The 22745-nt window shown below is 45.6% G+C and overlaps 2 protein-coding genes across 3 annotated transcripts in view; one reads left to right on the top strand and one right to left on the bottom strand.

Annotated features, from left to right (window-relative positions):
• The window catches only part of LOC143766477 (uncharacterized), a 511034-nt gene that overhangs the window by 402413 nt on the left and 85876 nt on the right, over positions 1–22745 (top strand). The window lies entirely within an intron of this gene.
• The window catches only part of LOC143766474 (uncharacterized), a 53787-nt gene that overhangs the window by 27770 nt on the left and 3272 nt on the right, over positions 1–22745 (bottom strand). The window contains exons 2-6 of one of the 2 annotated variants that reach the window (XM_077254190.1): positions 11302–11451; positions 10993–11172; positions 10789–10909; positions 10608–10705; positions 4282–4372 (exon numbers count right to left, since the gene is read on the bottom strand). In XM_077254190.1, the coding sequence (XP_077110305.1) occupies positions 4282–4372; positions 10608–10705; positions 10789–10909; positions 10993–11172; positions 11302–11451 (640 nt within the window). The remainder of the gene's footprint in view (positions 1–4281; positions 4373–10607; positions 10706–10788; positions 10910–10992; positions 11173–11301; positions 11452–22745) is intronic. The other variant, XM_077254189.1, reaches the window with a different exon arrangement.

Here is a 22745-nt window from a genome sequence, read left to right as displayed (position 1 = left end):
TCCGATGTCGGTAAGGGGTTAAATCACAGACATATGTCACGCAAAATACTTAATAAGTAACATTTCCCACATGTCTACTTTACATCAGCACAATTTTGGAACCAAAATTTTTTTTTGTGACGGAGTTATAAGGGTTAAAATTTGACCAGCAATTTCTCATTTTTACAACACCATTTTTTTTTAGGGACCACATCTCATTTGAAGTCATTTTGAGGGGTCTATATGATAGAAAAAACCCAAGTGTGACACCATTCTAAAATCTGCACTGCTCAAGGTACTCAAAACCACATTCAAGAAGTTTATTAACCCTTCAGGTGCTTCACAGGAATTTTTGGAATGTTTAAATAAAAATGAACATTTAACTTTTTTCACACAAAATTTATTTCAGCTCCATTTTGTTTTATTTTACCAAGGGTAACAGGAGAAAATGGACCCCCAAAAGTTGTTGTAAAATTTGTCCTGAGTACGCTGATACCCCATATGTGGGGGTAAACCACTGTTTGGGCGCATGGCAGAGCTCGGAAGGAAAGGAGCGCCATTTGACTTTTCAATGCAAAATTGACTGGAATTGAGATGGGACGCCATGTTGCATTTGGAGAGCCCCTGTTGTGCCTAAACATTGAAACCCCCCACAAGTGACACCATTTTGGAAAGTAGACCCCCTAAGGAACTTATCTAGATGTGTGGTGAGCACTTTGACCCAACAAGTGCTTCACAGAAGTTTATAATGCAGAGCCGTAAAAATAAAAAATCATATTTTTTCACAAAAATGATCTTTTCGCCCCCAATTTTTTATTTTCCCAAGGGCAAGAGAAGAAATTGGACCCCAAAAATTGTTGTGCAATTTGTCCTGAGTGCGCTGATACCCCATATGTGGGTGTAAACCATTGTTTGGACGCAGGGCAGAGCTCGGAAGGGAAGGAGCGCCATTTGACTTTTCAATGCAAAATTGACTGGAATTGAGATGGGATGCCATGTTGCGTTTGGAGAGCCCCTGATGTGCCTAAACATTGAAACCCCCCATAAGTGACCCCATATTGGAAACTAGACCCCCCAAGGAACTTATCTAGATGTGTTGTGAGAACTTTGAACCCCCAAGTGTTTCACTAGTTTACAAAGCAGAGCCGTGAAAATAAAAAATCTTTTTTTTCCCACAAAACTTATTTTTTGGCCCCCAGTTTTGTATTTTCCCAAGGGTAGCAGGAGAAATTGGACCCCAAAAGATGATGTCCAATTTGTGCTGAGTACGCTGATACCCCATATGTTGGGGTAAACCCCTGTTTGGGCACACGGGAGAGCTCTGAAGGGAAGGAGCACTGTTTTCCTTTTTCAACGCAGAATTGGCTGGAATTGAGATCGGATGCCATGTCCCGTTTGGAGAGCCCCTGATGTGCCTAAACAGTGGAAACCCCCCAATTATAACTGAAACCCTACTCCAAACACACCCCTTACCCTAATCCCAACAGTAACCCTAACCACACCTCTAACCCAGACACACCCAACCCTATTCCCAACCATAAATGTAATCCAAACTCTAACCCTATCTTTAGCCCCAACCCTAACTGTAGCCCCAACCCTAGCCCCAACCCTAGCCCTAACCCTAGCCCTATCACTAGCCCTAACACTAGCTGTAACACTAGCCCTAACCCTAGCCCTAACCCCAACCCTAGCCCTAACCCTAGCCCCAACCCTAGCCCTAACCCTCGCCCTAACCCTAGCCCCAACCCTAGCCCTAACCCTAGCCCTAACCCTAACCCTAACCCTAGCCCCAACCCTAGCCCCAACCCTAGCCCTAACCCTAGCCCTAACCCTAGCGGGAAAATGGAAATAAATACATTTTTTTTATTTTTTTATTTTTCCCTAACTAAGGGGGTGATGAAGGGGGGTTTGATTTACTTTTATAGCGGGTTATTTAGCGGATTTTTATGATTGGCAGCCGTCACACACTGAAAGACGCTTTTTATTGCAAAAAATATTTTTTGTGTTACCACATTTTGAGAGCTATAATTTTTCCATATTTGAGTCCACAGAGTCATGCGAGATCTTGTTTTTTGCGGGACGAGTTGACGTTTTTATTGGTAACATTTTCGGACACGTGACATTTTTTGATCGCTTTTTATTCCGATTTTTGTGAGGCAGAGTGATCAAAAACCAGCTATTCATGAATTTCTTTTGGGGGAGGCGTTTATACCGTTCCGCGTTTGGTAAAATTGATAAAGCAGTTTTATTTGTCGGGTCAGTACGATTACAGCGATACCTCATTTATATAATTTTTTTTATGTTTTGGCGCTTTTATACGATAAAAACAATTTTATAGAAAAAATAATTATTTTGGCATCGCTTTATTCTGAGGACTATAACTTTTTTATTTTTTTACTTATGATGCTGTATAGTGGCTCGTTTTTTGCGGGACAAGATAACGTTTTCAGCGGTACCATGGTTATTTCTATCAGTCTTTTTGATCGCGTGTTATTCCACTTTTTGTTCGGCGGTATGATAATAAAGCGTTGTTTTTTGCCTTTTTTTTTTTTCTTCTTACGGTGTTTAATGAAGGGGTTAACTAGTGGGGCAGTTTTATAGGTTGGGTCGTTACGGACGCGGCAATACTAAATATGTGTACTTTTATTGTTTTGTTTTTTTTATTTAGCTAAAGAAATGTATTTATGGGAATAATAAATATATTTTTTTTCTTTATTTAGGAATTTTTTTTTTATTTTTTTTTTTACACACATGTGGGGAATTTTTTTTTTACTTTTTTACTTTGTCCCAGGGGGGGACATTAGAGATCGATGATCTGACAGTGTGCACAGCACTCTGTCAGATCGGCGATCTGCTGTGCAGGGCTGCATGCTTACCAGTGTCTGCTCTGAGCAGGCGTCTGTGAAGCCACCTCCCTCCCTGCAGGACCTGGATGCCGCGGCCATCTTGGATCCGGGACCTGCAGCGAGGAAGGAGCTAGGAGACCCTCGGAGCAACGCGATCACATCGCGTTGCTCCGGGGGTCTCAGGGAAGCCCGCAGGGAGCCCCCTCCCTGCGCGATGCTTTCCTATACCGCCGGCACATCGCGATCATGTTTGATCGCGGTGTGCCGGGGGTTAATGTGCCGGGGGCGGTCCGTGACCGCTCCTGGCACATAGTGCCGGATGTCAGCTGCGATATGCAGCTGACACCCGGCCGCGATCGGCTGCGCTCCCCCCGTGAGCGCGGCCGATCGCGTATGACGTACTATCCCATCGGTGGTCATACGGGCCCACCCCACCTCGACGGGATAGTACGTTTAATGTCAGAAAGGGGTTAATATTGTCGATCATAAAAGTGAAGTTTGGCCTGAAAGACTGGACCTGGTCTTGTAGGGACCATATGAGAACATTCAGCAGCACAGAAGGGGGAGGAGGGAGATTCATCCAATATCAAGGATCTAAAAATGAACCAAGTGATCCATAATAGGATGACCAGCCATAGACATAATATTAGGAAAGGTGTAATCTGTCTGTTTAGGCATTTCGCTTTAGAATATAAATGAGATTTAAACTTTCCACACTTAAACCGGAGGATTTTCCATGTACATATATTGTTCTTTATATGGATTTTATTGTGCATCTAATATGTATTTACATCTATTTGTATAGTTTTGTATACGGAGAAAGGTTTCTATACAAAATACTGCACCATAGGCGCGGTTTAATTAATGAATTAAGCAATTGGATCAGTGACGCCGTTCTGGAGGATATAGAACATCCACAATGTATCATTAGTATATGCCTGAGGAAGGAGCTGGTGCACATCGGAAATGGGTAGAATATTAAAATGAAAAGTTTGGGGTTTTTTTATGATCATTTGTTTTGATGCCCAACTTTATGGCTCGGCACTTGGCAGCGCTTTTCAAAGCCCTGATTTTTTCCTTCTTCCCATATCAGGGATTTTGGAAGCCAACAGCATCATTACCCTCCGTTTTCTCATCATAATATTTTTCTACCTTCTCAGCACATTCTACGTACGCTGTCATTTGGCTTTGTAGTTTACAGATCTGGGCAGGTAACGGTCAGAGTCTTCTAATCTCAGGAGGTAGGTGGATCCTCCAGGCTGTACGTTCTATAGAAAAGGGTTTTCAATGCCCAAAGTCACTTGGACAGTTTTGGGTGGAGGAGGATGTTGTGGTCTAGAGGTAAAATGGTGATCACACGATTGTGATACGACCGGACTACACCACTGATAAAGCAGCCACAGCCGGTGACTGAGAACAATCTGTGACTTCTCTGCATTTAGTGGTTACTACTCACCTGGGTAGTCATATGTGGGAATCTCCTCTTTACACCGCTCATCACCCCTCACATATGTCTCTGTAGTATTAATATGGGTCAGATCTTCACCCTGAAACAAATATTGTAAAAGTCACAGACAGATGGAGAAGTCCCATCTATGATCAGCTCTAATCCTGCCATCTCCACCGTTCTCATTACACAAGTATAAAACATATAATACTGGTGGATAAAACAACACTGAACACAAGACCTTCACAGCCATCTACACATTGTGACAGTCACTGGTAAGGTGACAGAGGGGAGATATGTGTCACTGCGCTTATCGGCGTCAGTGATGTGAAACCAGAGCATTTTTCTCCAGCACACTACGTGTTGTGAGGGTTAAGTTGCATAAACAGGGCTGGTTTTATGTGGACCTTCACAGAGCGGGTGGGAGAAGGACCACTTTATCTCCCCTGGCAGACCTGCCAGGACCTGCATGAGGACATGATCATGTGATCAGTCACATGATGGGGAAGTTACAGGCTTGGGGTGAAATAACCGAGCTCTACAGGCAGTCTGGGCTCAGCTAGCCTGGAGAGAGGACTCCAGAGGCTTTGTGGCTCGTCGACTACAGACTGAACCTGTCCTGCTCCAGACTCCAGACTGTGCTGCAGCATTTTGTTTTCTTTTATCGTTTTGTTCCTGTTTTAGCCAAGAAGGCTGAGTTTGTTTTCCCCACAAGTTGGTTTATGCTGCCTTACAATACATCAACGATGATGTAGACGGTGTTCCCATTTTTCCTACCTCTGTGTGCCGCCACATGAGTGAACTACCACAACATCATAAAGCCTCTTTCACACGTCCGTGTCTCCGGTATGTGTGGTGACAGTTTTCACACGTACCGGAGACACGTACACACGTAGAACCATTCAAATGAATGGGTCTGTGCCCATGTCAGTGTGTTTCCATGGACCGTGTGCCCCACACGTAGACATGTCTGTTTTTTTACTGTCAGCATGGACGGCAATACGTACTGCACACGTGCACATGGAGAACACATGTTGCTGAAGACGGCTCTCATCATTCTCTCCTGCTCTGCCGGTGAGAAGAGGAGAATGATGAGAGTTATATTAAAGTCCAAACGATGACAGCAGGTGGGGGCTTTGGGGACTATTCCTCCCATCATCTGACACATGTTTTCGCTAATAACAGCAGGAGCGGATGATCAGGGTATTCCTCACCCACCGCCTGCAATATATTGAAATAAATGAATGAAAAACCCGGTGTGGGTTCCCCCCTATTGTCTTGAACCAACCAAGAAAACCTCACAGCTGGGGGCTGCAACCCCCAACTGTCAGCTTCAGTAAAGGTACCTTCACACGAAACGACATCGCTAGCGATCCGTGACGTTGCAGCGCCCTCGCTAGCGATATCGTTTCGTTTGACACGCAGCAGCGATCAGGATCCTGCTGTGATGTCACTGGTCGCTAAATAAAGTTCAGAACTTTATTTGGTCGTCCGATCGCTGTGTATCGTTGTGTTTGAAAGCAAAAGCAACGATACCAGCGATGTTTTACACTGGTAATCAGGGTAAACATCGGGTTACCAAGCGCAGGGCCACGCTTAGTAACCCGATGTTTATCCTGGTTACCAGCGTAAAAGTAAAAAAAACAAACAGTACATGCTCACCTGCGCGTCCCCCAGCGTCTGCTTCCTGACACTGACTGAGCGCCGGCCCTAAAGTGAAAGTGAAAGCAGAGCGGTGACGTCACCGCTGTGCTGTTAGGGCCGGAGCTCAGTCAGTGTCAGGAAGCAGACGGCAGGGGACGCGCAGGTGAGTATGTACTGTTTGTTTTTTTTACTTTTACGCTGGTAACCAGGGTAAACATCGGGTTACTAAGCGCGGCCCTGCGCTTAGCAACCCGATGTTTACCCTGGTTACCCGGGGACCTCGGCATCGTTGGTCGCTGGAGAGCGGTCTGTGTGACAGCTCTCCAGCGATCAAACAGCGACGCTGCAGCGATCGGCATCGTTGTCACTATCGCTGCAGCGTCGCTTCGTGTGAAGGTACCTTAAGATTGACTATCAAGAATAGAGGGGTAATAAATAACTTAAAAAATGGTGTGAGGTCCCCCCCATTTTTGACAACCAGCCTTGCTAAAGCTCACAGCTAGGGGCTGGTATTCTCAGGCTGGTATGGGGTCATGGATATTGACCCCCACCCTAAAAACAGCAGCCTGCAGCTGCCTAGAAAAGGTGCATCTATTAGATGCGCCAATTTTGGCGCTTTGCCAGACTCTTCCCACTTGTCCTGTAGCGGTGGCAAGAGGGGTTAATATTTGTGGGGTTGTGTCACGATCCCCTAGCCGCTGCCAGCAGTTTGTCACGAAATCCACAGGGATTCCTGACCACTGCCACCAATATGTCACAGATTGGGGTGACTTTAGACCAACAGACGGCTATCACATGTGCAGGGGGGCTTATCCTAGTTATCCCTCCACTGCCACAATGTGATGAAAAAACACACACAAGGCTAGTGACCTCTTAGTTTACAGCAGGGGCTTATTTTAGGTATCCCACTGCTCTTCAATATACCATGAACTGCAGGGATTTGTGTATATCCCGCTTACAGTTCCACTTAACACTTGCAGCTCTCTGGCGCCCCCTTACTGTCAGGTCAGATTAGGTACTGTGCCTAGGGTAATTAGTCGCCAGAAAGGCTGCCTGCTATGTACTGGCTATTGGGCACGCTGCAGCGACGCGATAAACTACTCCCGCTCAGGCAGCAACAATAATTATCAACGCCGCAGTCGCTACAGTGACACCCAAAGGTCTGCACACAGTAGTGCCGCCACCAGCTTCAATTAAACGGGTCCGAAGCCAACCCAAACCAGTAGCGTAATTCCCTTCAGAAGACTTAGTACGTTTTAGAGCATGAAGAACGAACTAGTATTAAATATTATACTCACAAAGTTTATGCAGTGTTTATAAAAAGTTCTATAAAGATGTTACAATATGAGACAATTGCAAATATGTACAAGGTAATTATAACATAAAAGGTTTAAATGAGAAAAGATAACACTCACATGTTCTCAGAGCATTGCAGGCAACCAGGCTAGTGGAGTTTCCATCTGTCCCAGTGCATTTAGGACTCTGGGTAGGAACAGCTCTTCACGTCAGGCTCACATAGGCTCCAGCAGATAGACTCTTGCTGGAGTCTGGCCAAAAAACGTATAACCTACAGCCTGTGACCTCACAGAAAAGGCTGAGTTAAGATCGCCCGCCTCTTTCTTCAGTGTAACTAAATGTCCCCTAAATATATCTAATGCCCGTATCTTCGCTACAGAACATGTCATAATCATAACACACCCAGCATTCATCTCGGATTAACGTCGGCATTCTAATGAGATCAAATATGTCCTATTTGGGATGTTTATTTACAGAGAAATCCCTACTTCTTTACCTGATGGAGTTAGAAGCTCATGCTTAGAGTGATGGATAGATGCTCCGACAGACTTTAAGAATATATATTTTCGTGTTCCTATCTTAAATGGTTGGCCTAATATCTTACAAACACAGAACAAAGGACTTCCATGATTCTGGAAGTTTCCACACCAGTTATAGCTGGACACTTTCTACTGCAGGGATGCCGGTCGTAAATACCTTGGCGAGGGGGATGAGGGGCTTGGGACTAAGGAATTTCCAGCAAGAAGCAATAAAACTTGTACACTCATTGACAAGACAGGCTGAACACAGAGTGAAGGGTGGTCAACGCCCACCCTATGTGTGCTGGCAGAGAAACTAAACTTATGATATTTCATACAATGTCGTGACAGGTTGATTTCATCTTTATATTGTCAGGTGACATCAAGCCCACAGTTTAGTAATGGAGAGGTGTCTTTAAGACAACCTATAACACCTATAGTTATATGGTAAATAAAAACACAGCCAGAATAAAGTCCTTTAATTAAAAAAATGACTCCTTTAATATTCTCAATTAAACTATACTTACGACCTCGCCTAATTCCACCAAAGCCCTCGATCTCCTGTAATAAAAATAAAATAACAAAACAACAATATACCATACCTGTCTGTCATTCTGTAATCCATGTCTGGGGGATAATTAGTTTTCAACCTGGATGGTGCCAAGATGCGACCGTCCAGGCTGAGAACCACTGGTGAATGAGCTGATGAGAGCGCAGCATCATTTACCAGTGGTGACATCATCGAGGCCGGGCTGAACTGCGGTGACCTCAGGACGTGGGAAAATGCTAGTGATGATGTCACCGCTAGCCACTGAGGCTGCGCTCGCAGCAGCTCATTCACCAGTGGTTTTCAGCCTGGACGGTCGCATCTTGGCACCGTCCAGCTTGAAAACTATTTAGCCCCCAGACATGGATTAAAGCATGGGACAGAATGACGGACAGGTATAGTATATTGTTGTTTTTTATTTTACTTTTATTACAAATCGAGGGATTCGGTGGAATTAGACAATGCAGTAAGTATGGTTTAATTGAGATTAATATAGGAATCTGTGTCATTTTTTCAATTAAAGGATTTTATTCTGGCCGTTTCTTTATTTACATACTGTATAACTATAGGATTAGTAATGGATAGGTGTCTTATAGACACTTCTCCATTACTAAGCCATGGGCTTGATGTCACCTGACAATATAAAGGTGACATCAACCCCACAAGTATTAACCCCAATTGCCACCGCCACAGGGCAAGTGGGAAGACCCAGGCAAAGCACCAGAATTGGCGCATCGCATAGATGCGCCTTTTCTAGGCAGCTGTGAGCTGCTGTTTTTAAACTGGAGGGGGCCTAAAGCAATGGCTCCTTACCAGCATGAGAATATCAGTCTCCAGCTGTGAGCTTTAGCGAGGTAGGTTGCCAAAAATGCGGGGGACCCCATGCCGTTTTTTTTTTATTATTATTTATTAAAGTATTTAAATACAAACATAGTGTGGGGACCCCAGTGTGAGGATATGGCCGCTTACTAAAGACTATAGGACAAATGGACATAAAGCGGAGACCACCACTCCAAGACATTAAGACTTTTTCCAGCACGGAGCACCGGTTACATCAATATTATTGTACTTTAAAAGTTAATTTGCTTGGTGTGTTTTATTAGTGATTTTCTTGCTCGTCAGTTCATGCTCAGGAATCAATGTTTCTATTCAGTGGCAGTCAGCAGAGGAAGACGAGCAGGCAGAGTTTATGTAAACCTAAGGACAGACTATCAATCTCATTTGTATCAAGGTCTCACTCCCATTGTACTCCCAAACCTAGGCCCATTGTGTGGGTGGGAATAGTACTCAGGGGAGCCATCACCACGGGAGGTCTCACATACAGTCCCAGCTGATGGAATATGCCTTGTTCTGTGAGCTAAAGGAAAATGTTTAAGGGGGCGGGAGAAAAAGACATAGGGTTGAATCAGGCAGTTGTTGGAGGGATTTTTATAGAAGAGGATCCAACCAGGAATGGATGGATGATCTATGGAGCTTTGGAGATTGTTGGCTGGAGGGGTATCCATGAGCTACGGTCAGGATAGCCATCGTCTGGAGGAACATAGGCTGTGACTGCACACTATAGCAGCTGGAGATACAAAATCTGTGGGCCAACCAAAAATGGGGAGACAGGGGGTATCACCTGGTATGGGGCCAGTGGAACTACTGATCTCAGATTGGGAACTTGTGGACTCAGGACATTGTATGTTGGCCATCTACCTGGATTTGTTGTACAACCATGGATGTATGAAATAAAAAAATTAGTTGCATCATTAACCTGCCTAGGTGATTTTTATAACCCACAACCTCAGATCTTCACACCCTCTATTCTTGATAACCAACCTTGCTGAAGCTGACAGCTGAGAGTTTTGCCTGGTTGGATCAAGGAAGTAGGGGGGAACCCACACCGGGTTTTTCATTCATTTATTTCATTATATCGCAAGTGGCGGCTGAGGAATACCCCGATCATCCGCTCTTGCTGTCACTGTTATTAGCGGCAGCAAGTGTCGGATGATGGGAGTAAGAGTCCCAAAAGCCCCCACCTGCTGTCATTGTTCAGACTTTAATATAACTCATCTTTCTCTTCTGCTCCTGACGATCGCAAGCAGAGCAGGGGAGAGTGATGAGAGCCGTCTTCAGCACCCGCCACCGGGGAACAGAGCGTACAGTAGCGCTTCTTCCCCGGCAGCCATCTGTGTGGTACTGAGGCAGCACACGGTTGCCACACGTGTGCCGCAAGTATTACACACACGGACATGGATATCTCCGGTATTGGTTTTTCCGGGACCGAAAATAAACAGACGTGTGAAATTGGCCTAAGGGAGATCTCATGACACCTTCTCTCCATCTACCTGATGATCCTGAGGAACATTGGGATCTTCTAGGTTACAGTCCTGTGGAAGAAGAGGACGGGGACATCTCTCTGGTGTTGTCCTCTTACTGGATAGATCTGGAGAAAACACATACAGGGACTGAATTCATTATTTACATACAGATAATTATAGGCCATGTGCATTTAGTCCTGTCTATTACCTGATGATGTGAGGGGCTGGGGAACCTCCATTATGACGTCCTTGTACAGATCTTTGTGTCCTAAATACTCCCACTCCTCAATGGAGAAATAGACGGCGACATCCTGACACCTTATAGGAACCTGACACATACAATGATACCGTCATCTCCCCGATCCCTTCATAGTGTTACTGTATAATGTCCCAGCATTCCCAGCAGTGTCACCTCTCCAGTCAGCAGCTCAATCATCTTGTAGGGGAGTTCTAGGATCTTCTGGTCATTGATGTCCTCATGTATCAGGGGGTGAGGTGGAGGTCCAGTGATTGGGCTCAGGGGTCTTCCCCGTCCCTCAGACACAGGGTCCTGACAGCGCTCACTAGAGGTCTTCTTCACTACTGTGTAATCCTGGTTATGGAGAGACACATTAATAAATCTCACTACAGACATTTCCAGAGTCCTCACCTCTCCAGTTCTGTCCATCTGTTATTCCCATAGATAAGAATGATGTAATGTGACGTCATCAGAATCTCTCACCTCTCCAGTAAGCTGGAAGAGGATCTCTAGGGTGAGGTGTAATATCCTCTCCACCATCTTGTCTCTGTCCATATCCATCCTTGATGGGTAAATCAGGAAAATTCTCTTATATAGAAGATTTTCACTGAGAGGATCCGATATTGTAGAGACCTGAATGATAAGAAGATGAGCCGATGTAACATAAGGGATCCCGTGTAATAATACAATTACTGGAGATAATAAGGGAAACATATGAGGAGATTTATTATTCTACAGTGTTTAGTTTTCTTCTTTCCATCTACTAATAAAACCTATATTTCTCAGTCGCCCATGACAGCACACCAGAGAGAGGGGATCCTCCCTTCAGGGACAGGAAACCTACAGGATAAAAGGGCGGTACCTCTCCCCTGCATCAGTTTGGTTTCCTGTCCCTGACAGGGAACCTTCTGGACGGTACCTGAGAAGAACTGGAACCGTGAAGAAAGCCTGAGAATCCGGAACCGGCCAGTCCGAGTCCTGGCAGCGGGGAGGCCCCTGCCACGGCTGGTGCGGTGTCCGAAGCCGCCACGGCTACGACCGAAGGGTCTTCAGCGTGAGCGGGGGGAAGCGCAGCCGCCACTCCGGATAGGTGTTGGGGCTCCCGGCATTCGGCCACACTCAGGATGCCAGCGTTCCAAGATGGCGCCGCACCAGAGGTGATAGGACGGCTTCCGGTTCAGGGACAGCGCTGTAACCAAGGTGTACCAAGATGGCGCTGCCCCGAAACCGGATTACTTCATTTCCGGGTCCCTGATTGCGCGCGCATGCGCAGTAGCATTTTCGGCAAAAAATAAATAAATGAACGCTTCCTCATCGATGCAGCCACAGAGGAGGGGCTAATAATGAGCGCTCTGCTTAAAAGATGGTGCACATGGAGACTCCTTGCTGCATGCCGTCCCAAGGTAATAAAGCCATGGAAGACAGCGATCAGCAGCTCCAGCCGCCGCCGCCACCGCCGCAGCAGCAGCGCCACCATCAACGACCGAAACCGGACGCGCAAAAAAAGCGAACCTCTGCTGGCACCCGGAGTTCTCGGTCTGGTAGTCATTCCACGCAACGTAGCAAGAATTCCAGCGTGGTGAATCAGCTACCATCTACGGATCTCTCTCTTCAAGATCCTACCCCTCCTCCAGAACCGGTACCTGTGGCTGCGTCTGATTGGTGAGTGATCTTCGTGAAAGCTCATTTTTTTGTAATTGGGGTGCCTCTTCTCCTTTATCCTAGGCAAGGAAGAGAACGGCAAAAACAAAGCACAGAACCTGCCCATTGTGCGATAAAGAATTACCGCAATCTTGGGATAAAAAGTTATGTGATTCGTGTATTGGTCAAGTCCTCTGCGAGGAGACTCCAAACTTTGCCTCTGAGTTACGGTCCGTAATTAAAACAGAGGTGGAATCTGTGTTTAAAACCCTTAAAGGAGAAAGGAAAGTCAGTAGGGAAAAACCTAATCCTTATAGGAATTCTGATTCCTCCAGCTCTGATATTGTAAACTCAGATACACAGGACTCCTCTTTCTCTTCTTCAGATGACGAAAGGGGAGGTCGTCATTGTTTTCCCTTAGATGAGGTTGACGGCCTTGTTAAAGCGGTGGGGTCGACAATGGGGGTATTGGACCCTCGTCCTGACAAAACAGTTCAGGATGTTATGTTCGGAGGACTATGCCAAAAAAAGCGGAAAGTTTTTCCCCTAAATGAAAATATACAAACATTAATCAAAAAAGAGTGGGAAAAACCAGAGAGGAAAAATGCATCAGTTCCCTCTATTAAAAGAAAATATCCCTTTGAAGAGGAAGCTTCCACTTCATGGGATAAGGCTCCCAAACTCGAAGTGGCGGTAGCTAAAGCCTCAAAAAGATACGCGTTACCATTTGAAGATATGGGAACCCTAAAAGATCCTCTTGACAAGAGAGCCGACACCTTTCTTAAAGGTGCCTGGGAGTCGGCAGGAGGATGCTTGAGACCGGCCATAGCAGCTGCTTGCACGTCACGCTCCCTTATGATCTGGATTGACAACTTAGAGAAACAGCTGAGGGATGGGGTACCCAGAAATAAGGTGTTCCCAGAAATAAGGTTAGACTCTATTCCTATGATTAGAGGCGTCGCGGCATTTCTAGCTGATTCGTCTGCCGACTCAATTAAGTTAACGTCTAAATCTGCAGCCCTCTCAAATGCAGCACGCAGAACCCTGTGGCTAAAAAGCTGGCCAGGAGATTTACAAACTAAATACAAACTGTGTTCTATCCCGTGTGAGGGCAAGTTTCTTTTTGGAGAGACTCTAGACGATATCCTGCAAAAAGCAGGTGATAAAAAGAAGGGGTTCCCCATCCTGACTCCAACGTTCAATCAGCGGCCCTTTCGGAGTAGGAAATTTTTTAGGAAAAGACCGCCAAGAGAACAAAACCGCTGAGACGATGGGAAAAGAAGAGAAAGAGGTTTCCTCTTCGGTAGTTCCCCACGAGATAAGAAACCCCCCCCTAAGTGACGTCTCCCCCAGGGTGGGAGGGAGGTTGTCTCAATTCCTCCCGGCCTGGGAAAAAATTACTACCAGCCCCTGGATACTAAATCTGATAAACGCAGGGCTTCAAATAGAATTTTTTTCCCTACCCCCCCGACACTATGTAGTAACTCCACTGAGGTCTTCTACCCAACAACAAGAAGCTCTAGAACTCGAAATTCTAAAATTATTGGACAAAAATGTCATCCTGGAAGTTCCCCCTCTGGAGAGGAAGAAGGGTTTCTACTCCCCATTATTCCTGGTTCCCAAACCAGACGGGTCTTTCCGGACCATAATAAACTTACGGAAATTAAACACTTACGTAAAGAACAAACGATTCAAAATGGAATCAATAAAGTCGACAATAAAAAACCTGTTTCCGAACGGTTTTATGATAGTTCTAGATCTCAGCGACGTGTATTATCACGTCCCCATCCACAAGGATTCTCAAAAATTCCTCAGACTGGCAGTGGTCATAAAGGGGCAGATAAGGGAATACCAATACAGAGCCCTTCCTTTTGGCATATCAATCGCACCTCACATCTTCACCAAATTGGTAGCAGAGATGATGGCACATCTAAGAGAAGAGGACATTTTAATCGTTCCATATTTGGACGATTTTTTGATTGTAAGCAGCTCGGCCCAACTCTGCAGTCAGCAATGTCAAAGAGTGATAGACATTTTGAAAAAACTAGGCTGGCTGGTGAACCTTCAAAAGTCAAAACTGGAACCAACCAGGGTTCAGGAATTTTTGGGTCTCACTTTGGACTCAAGTTCCCAAGAATGTCGCCTCCCAGTTCAGAAACAACAAAAGATATTACATCTAGTGTCAGAAGCTTGTTCAAAACCATCCATGTCTCTGAGGAAGGCGATGTCGTTACTGGGGTCCCTCTCTGCTTGCCTTCCAGCAGTTCAGTGGGCGCAGCTCCACACGAGACCCCTCCAGTGGGACATTTTAAAAAAACAGAGTTTACTAAGGGGTCGGTTAGAGGGTCGCATGACTCTAAGTTCGCCTGTTATTCATTCCCTAACCTGGTGGTTAAATCCCACCAATCTATCAAAAGGGATTCCATGGGTGATAGAAGGCCCTCAGATAGTAACAACAGATGCAAGTCCCACAGGGTGGGGGGCTCATCTGAACAACAAAGTCGCTCAGGGGGTATGGACGAGTCGGGAACTCGGGACTTCCTCAAACCAAAAAGAGCTGAGAGCGGTGAATCATGCACTACTTTTTTTCCTAAGAGAATTACAAGGGCATCATGTCCGAATTTTTTCGGACAACAAAGTAGTTGTAGCTTACTTGAACCACCAGGGGGGGGACCAGGTCTCAAACTTTAATTGGAACTACCTCCAAAATTTTCAGCCTGGTACAGAACAATTTCCTATCCCTATCAGCCCTACATATAAAAGGAGTAGAGAACCAGGAAGCCAACTTTCTAAGTCGTACCCAACTAAAACAAGGAGAATGGTCCTTGAATCAGGGGATCTTCAACAAAATCACAGACTTATGGGGCATCCCTGTAATAGACCTCTTTGCAAACATGCACAACAGGAAGGTGAAAACCTTTTGCTCCTTAGATCCCAGAGGGAATCCTCAGGCAGTAGATGCATTTACGATTCCCTGGACACAAACTCTTGCGTACGCATTTCCTCCCATCATCCTCATTCCAGCAGTTCTGCGGAAAATCAGGCAGGACAAATCCAGACTTCTCCTAATAGCCCCCTTCTGGCCCAAAAGGGCCTGGTTCTCCTGGCTGAGGATGCTATCGATCACCGATCCCTGGGTCCTTCCGGATCTTCCGGACCTTCTGTCTCAGGGACCGGTGTTCCACCCCCAGTCAGAGAATCTCCACTTAACAGCGTGGAATTTGAGAGGTCACTATTGAGGGATACTATTGAGGGATAGAGGTTTTTCTAACAAACTAGTCTCTACACTAACGAAAAGTAGAAAACCTGTGACCACAAAAATATATGGTAAAACTTGGCAAAAATTTTTGTCCTCCTCCGGGGTCAGGTTGCAAGACGGGGTTCCAGTGACTGAAATATTAGAATTTCTACAAAAGGGGTTAGACCTGGGCCTTTCAATAAGTACCTTAAAAGTACAGATATCAACCCTAGGAGCACTGTACTGTGAAAATATAGCAGCAAACCCTTGGGTGATACGGTTTATCAGAGCAGCCGCAAGGTCTAAACCTGTAACAGTACAAAAATTACCAACTTGGGACTTGAACTTAGTCTTGTCAGCCCTGACAGAACCCCCGTTTGAGCCTGTAGAGTCAATACCTCTTAGGATTCTATCACTTAAAACTGCCCTCCTAATAGCCCTAACATCGGCCCGTAGAATAAGTGATCTCCAAGCCCTGTCCGCAAACCCTCCCTTTACACAAATCCTGGATGATAAGGTTGTACTAAAGACAGACCCTGCCTATCTACCCAAAGTAGCATCCATATTTCACAGGTCCCAGGGAATAATCATTCCTTCCTTCTGTCCAGACCCTAAAAATAGGAAAGAAGAAAAATTCCACACACTAGATGTGAGAAGGTGTCTAATCCAATATATTAAATCCACCCAACAGTGTAGGAAGGAAGGGTCTCTCTTTATCTGCTTCCAGGGGCCTAGGAAAGGACTCAAAGCTTCTAAGAGCACTATAGCGCGATGGGTAACAGAGGCAATAGCCTTGGCCTACTCATCCACCGGGAACGCCATTCCACAGGGACTGAAGGCCCACTCTACAAGGGCTATGGCGACCTCCTGGGCCGAAAGGTCAGAGGTACCATTAGATCAAATCTGTAAGGCGGCCACCTGGTCATCACCTTCAACCTTTTTCAGACACTATCGCTTAGACCTAGCCTCTTCATCTGACCTAACCTTCGGAAGAAGGGTTCTGCAGGCTGTGGTCCCTCCCTAACCAATATATCTCTGCAATTCTCTCTGGTGTGCTGTCATGGGCGACTGAGAAAGTCATAGTTACTCACCGATAACGGTGTTTCTCAGAGCCCATGACAGCACCTGCTTATTCCCCCCCTCATCACGTGTGCGGTGAGCACATTATTTTGTGTGAAGTGCCTTTTCATATAGACACGGTGTTTACTTGTTAAGCAATATGATAAAATTGTATATTTTTTGTTGTTGTGACTAACCTGGAGGACCTCCGATGCTCTGTAAACAAAACTGATGCAGGGGAGAGCCGTTATCGGTGAGTAACTATGACTATCTAGGCCACAGACAACAAGCAGTTTCTTCCTCGGAGTCGGCAGCTGAATACGTTCCTCATAGACTCATCTTCCATAACGCTAATTCTCGTCTCATTTACCGACCCTGGAATCGGCATTAACAATACTGCAGGAGATATTCATTAGGCCTCTTTCACATTTCCGTCTTTTAGCTCCCGTGAAAATCCGTCGATTTTTGAAAAAACAGGAACGAGCTAATTTTTCCGCTGGATCCTGTTTTTTCTCATAGACTTGTATTAGCGACGGATTGTGAAGGATAGCCATCCGTTTCATCCGTCGGAAAATTGCTGTCCGTCGGGCGGGGACAACGCACAGAGGAACTTTTTTTGTAAGTTGGAAAATCGCTCAGCGACGGATCCTGCGCTGCCCGTCGTTGGCTATAATGGAAGCCTGTGGACGCAGGATCCATTGCTGACTGTCAAAAGCAGGAATCCAGCGACGGATGGCATCTGTTGAAATTGAGCATGCGTGGAAGAATGTCCAGTCAGGGAAATTCTCTCTCACTCGCACTCTCAGTCTTTTTATTATTGATGCAGCATCAATAGTAACAAGATATACGGTAATGTTAAAAATAATAATAAAAAAAAAAAAAAATCGCAATATTCTCACCTTCCGGTGTTCCCCGCAGCGTTACCGATGCGAGACCGTGATGTCATCAAAGGTCATTGCACGCAAGGCATTACTGGGAACACCAGCTGCCGGGAGAATCGGTTTAACCTGGGTTGTGTTGTTCGTGCGTTTTTGCAGCGGAAAACCGCTGCGAAGACGCATACACAACAGGTGCACATAGCCTCGACGGGTCCGTCAGAATAACGAGCCCAGTGCACCCATGTTTTACAATATGCACAGGATCCGTCTTTTCAACATTTTGACGGATCCTGTGCAGATTGTAAAAACGGAAGTGTGAAAGAAGCCTAACACGTGACAGGAGAAATAACGACTTCATGATGAGGTCGACATCTTCATCTTCTACTGCGGCTCTAGAAGCAGATTTGTCCAGAACTACCACAACATCATAAAGCCTCTTTCACACGTCCGTGTGTCTGGTACGTGAGGTGACAGTTTTCACACGTACCGGAGACACGTACACATGTACACCCATTCAAATGAATGGGTCTGTGCCCATGTCAGTGTGTTTCCATGGACCGTGTGCCCCACACGTAGACATGTCCGTTTTTTTACTGTCAGCATGGACGGCAAAACGTACTGCACACGTGCACATGGAGAACACATGTTGCTGAAGACAGCTCTCATCATTCTCTCCTGCTCTGCCGGTGAGAAGAGGAGAATGATGAGAGTTATATTAAAGTCCAAACGATGACAGCAGGTGGGGGCTTTGGGGACTATTCCTTCCATCATCTGACACATGCTTTCGCTAATAACAGCAGGAGTGGATGATCGGGGTATTCCTCACCCGCCGCCTGCAATATATCGAAATAAATGAATGAAAAACCCGGTGAGGGTTCCCTCCTATTTTGTTGAACCAACCACGAAAACCTCACAGCTGGGGGCTGCAACCCTCAGCTGTCGGCTTCAGCAAGGTTGGCTATCAAGAATAGAGGGGTACCCACCCTATTTTGTAAAATTATTTAAATAAATAATTTAAAAAAATGGTGTGGGGTCCCCCCCCCCCCATTTTTGACCACCAGCCTTTCTAAAGCTCACAGCTGGGGGCTGGTATTCTCAGGCTGGTATGGGGTCATGGATATTGACCCCCCCAGCCTAAAAACAGCAGCCTGCAGCTGCCTAGAAAAGGTGCATCTATTAGATGCGCCAATTTTGGCGCTTTGCCAGACTCTTCCCACTTGTCCTGTAGCGGTGGCAAGAGGGGTTAATATTTGTGGGGTTGTGTCACGATCCCCTAGCCGCTGCCAGCAGTTTGTCACGAAATCCACAGGGATTCCTGACCACTGCCACCAATATGTCACGGATTGGGGTGACTTTAGACCAACAGACGGCTATCACATGTGCAGGGGGGCTTATCCTAGTTATCCCTCCACTGCCACAATGTGATGAAAAAACACACACAAGGCTAGTGACCTCTTAGTTTACAGCAGGGGCTTATTTTAGGTATCCCACTGCTCTTCAATATACCATGAACTGCAGGGATTTGTGTATATCCCGCTTACAGTTCCACTTAACACTTGCAGCTCTCTGGTGCCCCCTTACTGTCAGGTCAGATTAGGTACTGCGCCTAGGGTAATTAGTCGCCAGAAAGGCTGCCTGCTATGTACTGGCTATTGGGCACGCTGCAGCGACGCGATAAACTACTCCCGCTCAGGCAGCAACAATAATTATCAACGCCGCAGTCGCTACAGTGACACCCAAAGGTCTGCACACAGTAGTGCCGCCACCAGCTTCAATTAAACGGGTCCGAAGCTAACCCAAACCAGTAGCGTAATTCCCTTCAGAAGACTTAGTACGTTTTAGAGCATGAAGAACGAACTAGTATTAAATATTATACTCACAAAGTTTATGCAGTGTTTATAAAAAGTTCTATAAAGATGTTACAATATGAGACAATTGCAAATATGTACAAGGTAATTATAACATAAAAGGTTTAAATGAGAAAAGATAACACTCACATGTTCTCAGAGCATTGCAGGCAACCAGGCTAGTGGAGTTTCCATCTGTCCCAGTGCATTTAGGACTCTGGGTAGGAACAGCTCTTCACGTCAGGCTCACATAGGCTCCAGCAGATAGACTCTTGCTGGAGTCTGGCCAAAAAACTTATAACCTACAGCCTGTGACCTCACAGAAAGGGCTGAGTTAAGATCGCCCGCCTCTTTCTTCAGTGTAACTAAATGTCCCCTAAATATATCTAATGCCCGTAACTTTGCTAAAGAACATGTCATAATCATAACACACCCAGCATTCATCTCGGATTAACGTCGGCATTCTAATGAGATCAAACATGTCCTATTTGGGATGTATATTTACAGAGAAATCCCTACTTCTTTACCTGATGGAGTTAGAAGCTCATGCTTAGAGTGATGGATAGATGCTCCGACAGACTTAAGAATATATATTTTCGTGTTCCTATCTTAAATGGTTGGCCTAATATCTTACAAACACAGAACAAAGGACTTCCATGATTCTGGAAGTTTCCACACCAGTTATAGCTGGACACTTTCTACTGCAGGGATGCCGGTCGTAAATACCTTGGCGAGGGGGATGAGGGGCTTGGGACTAAGGAATTTCCAGCAAGAAGCAATAAAACTTGAACACTCATTGACAAGACAGGCTGAACACAGAGTGAAGGGGGTCAACGCCCACCCTATATGTGCTGGCAGAGAAACTAAAGTTATGATATTTCATACAATGTCGTGACAGGTTGATTTCATCTTTATATTGTCAGGTGACATCAAGCCCACAGTTTAGTAATGGAGAGGTGTCTTTAAGACAACCTATAACACCTATAGTTATATGGTAAATAAAAACACAGCCAGAATAAAGTCCTTTAATTAAAAAAATGACTCCTTTAATATTCTCAATTAAACTATACTTACGACCTCGCCTAATTCCACCAAAGCCCTCGATCTCCTGTAATAAAAATAAAATAACAAAACAACAATATACCATACCTGTCTGTCATTCTGTTCCACGCCGTAATCCATGTCTGGGGGATAATTAGTTTTCAACCTGGATGGTGCCAAGATGCGACCGTCCAGGCTGAGAACCACTGGTGAATGAGCTGAGAGCGCAGCATCATTTACCAGTGGTGACATCATCGAGGCCGGGCTGAACTGCGGTGACCTCAGGACGTGGGAAAATGCTAGTGATGATGTCACCGCTAGCCACTGAGGCTGCGCTCGCAGCAGCTCATTCACCAGTGGTTTTCAGCCTGGACGGTCGCATCTTGGCACCGTCCAGCTTGAAAACTATTTAGCCCCCAGACATGGATTAAAGCATGGGACAGAATGACGGACAGGTATAGTATATTGTTGTTTTTTATTTTACTTTTATTACAAATCGAGGGATTCGGTGGAATTAGAGGATGCAGTAACTATGGTTTAATTGAGATTAATAAAGGAATCGGTGTCATTTTTTCAATTAAAGGATTTTATTCTGGCCTTGTCTTTATTTACATACTGTATAACTATAGGATTAGTAATGGATAGGTGTCTTATAGACACTTCTCCATTACTAAGCCATGGGCTTGATGTCACCTGACAATATAAAGGTGACATCAACCCCACAAGTATTAACCCCAATTGCCACCGCCACAGGGCAAGTGGGAAGACCCAGGCAAAGCACCAGAATTGGTGCATCGCATAGATGCGCCTTTTCTAGGCAGCTGTGGGCTGCTGTTTTTAGGCTGGAGGGGGCCTAAAGCAATGGCTCCTTACCAGCATGAGAATATCAGTCTCCAGCTGTGAGCTTTAGCGAGGTAGGTTGCCAAAAATGCGGGGGACCCCATGCCGTTTTTTTTTTTTTTATTATTTATTAAAGTATTTAAATACAAACATAGTGTGGGGACCCCAGTGTGAGGATATGGCCGCTTACTAAAGACTATAGGACAAATGGACATAAAGCGGAGACCACCACTCTAAGACATTAAGACTTTTTCCAGCACGGAGCACCGGTTACATCAATATTATTGTACTTTAAAAGTTAATTGGCTTGGTGTGTTTTATTAGTGATTTTCTTGCTCGTCAGTTCATGCTCAGGAATCAATGTTTCTATTCAGTGGCAGTCAGCAGAGGAAGACGAGCAGGCTAGAGTTTATGTAAACCTAAGGACAGACTATCAATCTCATTTGTATCAAGGTCTCACTCCCATTGTACTCCCAAACCTAGGCCCATTGTGTGGGTGGTGTAAGAGTCATGTCGGCCTGGTAGTCGGGGGCAGGTATATCTCGCCCAGGTATTTGTCCTATGTGAATTAGGCCGCTCAGTATCTTCAGGATACCGAGGGGTTAATAACTGCAGGAATAAAGGCTGACCAGCTGGAGGTTTCAGGTGTCAGCCTGGGGCACACAGAATGTCTGACTGTGTGAGACACATGTGAGTAAGAGCTGTGCTCATGACCTGTGTTATGTTTGCTGGGTGGGAGTAGCCCCCCCAGTTGTTAGATAGGAACGTGTTTGTTTAGCAAGTGCCGGACAGGCAAGGATTTATTTTTATGATTTGTTTTCTGTATTTGCTTTCACTTTAATAAACCTGACCTGAGGTCAGTCTACCTGGAAACCTGCTGTCGCCTCAGAGTTTAATGCACAAACCACGTGACCTTTGACCCCAGCAAAGGCGATCCCGGAGTGTTTTGTTACAGTGGGAATAGTACTCAGGGGAGCCATCACCACGGGAGGTCTCACATACAGTCCCAGCTGATGGAATATGCCTTGTTCTGTGAGCTAAAGGAAAATGTTTAAGGGGGCGGGAGAAAAAGACATAGGGTTGAATCAGGCAGTTGTTGAAGGGATTTCGATGGAAGAGGATCCAAGCTGGAATGGATGGATGATCTATGGAGCTTTGGAGATTGTTGGCTGGAGGGGTATCCATGAGCTACAGTCAGGATAGCCATCGTCTGGAGGAACATAGGCTGTGACTGCACACTATAGCAGCTGGAGAAACAAAATCTGTGGGCCAACCAAAAGTTGGGAGACAGTGGGCATCGCCTGGTATGGGGCCAGTGGAACTACTGATCTCAGATTGGGAACTTGTGGACTCAGGACATTGTATGTTGGCCATCTACCTGGA

Source organism: Ranitomeya variabilis, chromosome 4 (assembly GCF_051348905.1).
Source record: "Ranitomeya variabilis isolate aRanVar5 chromosome 4, aRanVar5.hap1, whole genome shotgun sequence".
Lineage (NCBI taxonomy): Eukaryota > Metazoa > Chordata > Amphibia > Anura > Dendrobatidae > Ranitomeya > Ranitomeya variabilis.
This window is presented reverse-complemented; position numbering and strand designations above follow the sequence as displayed.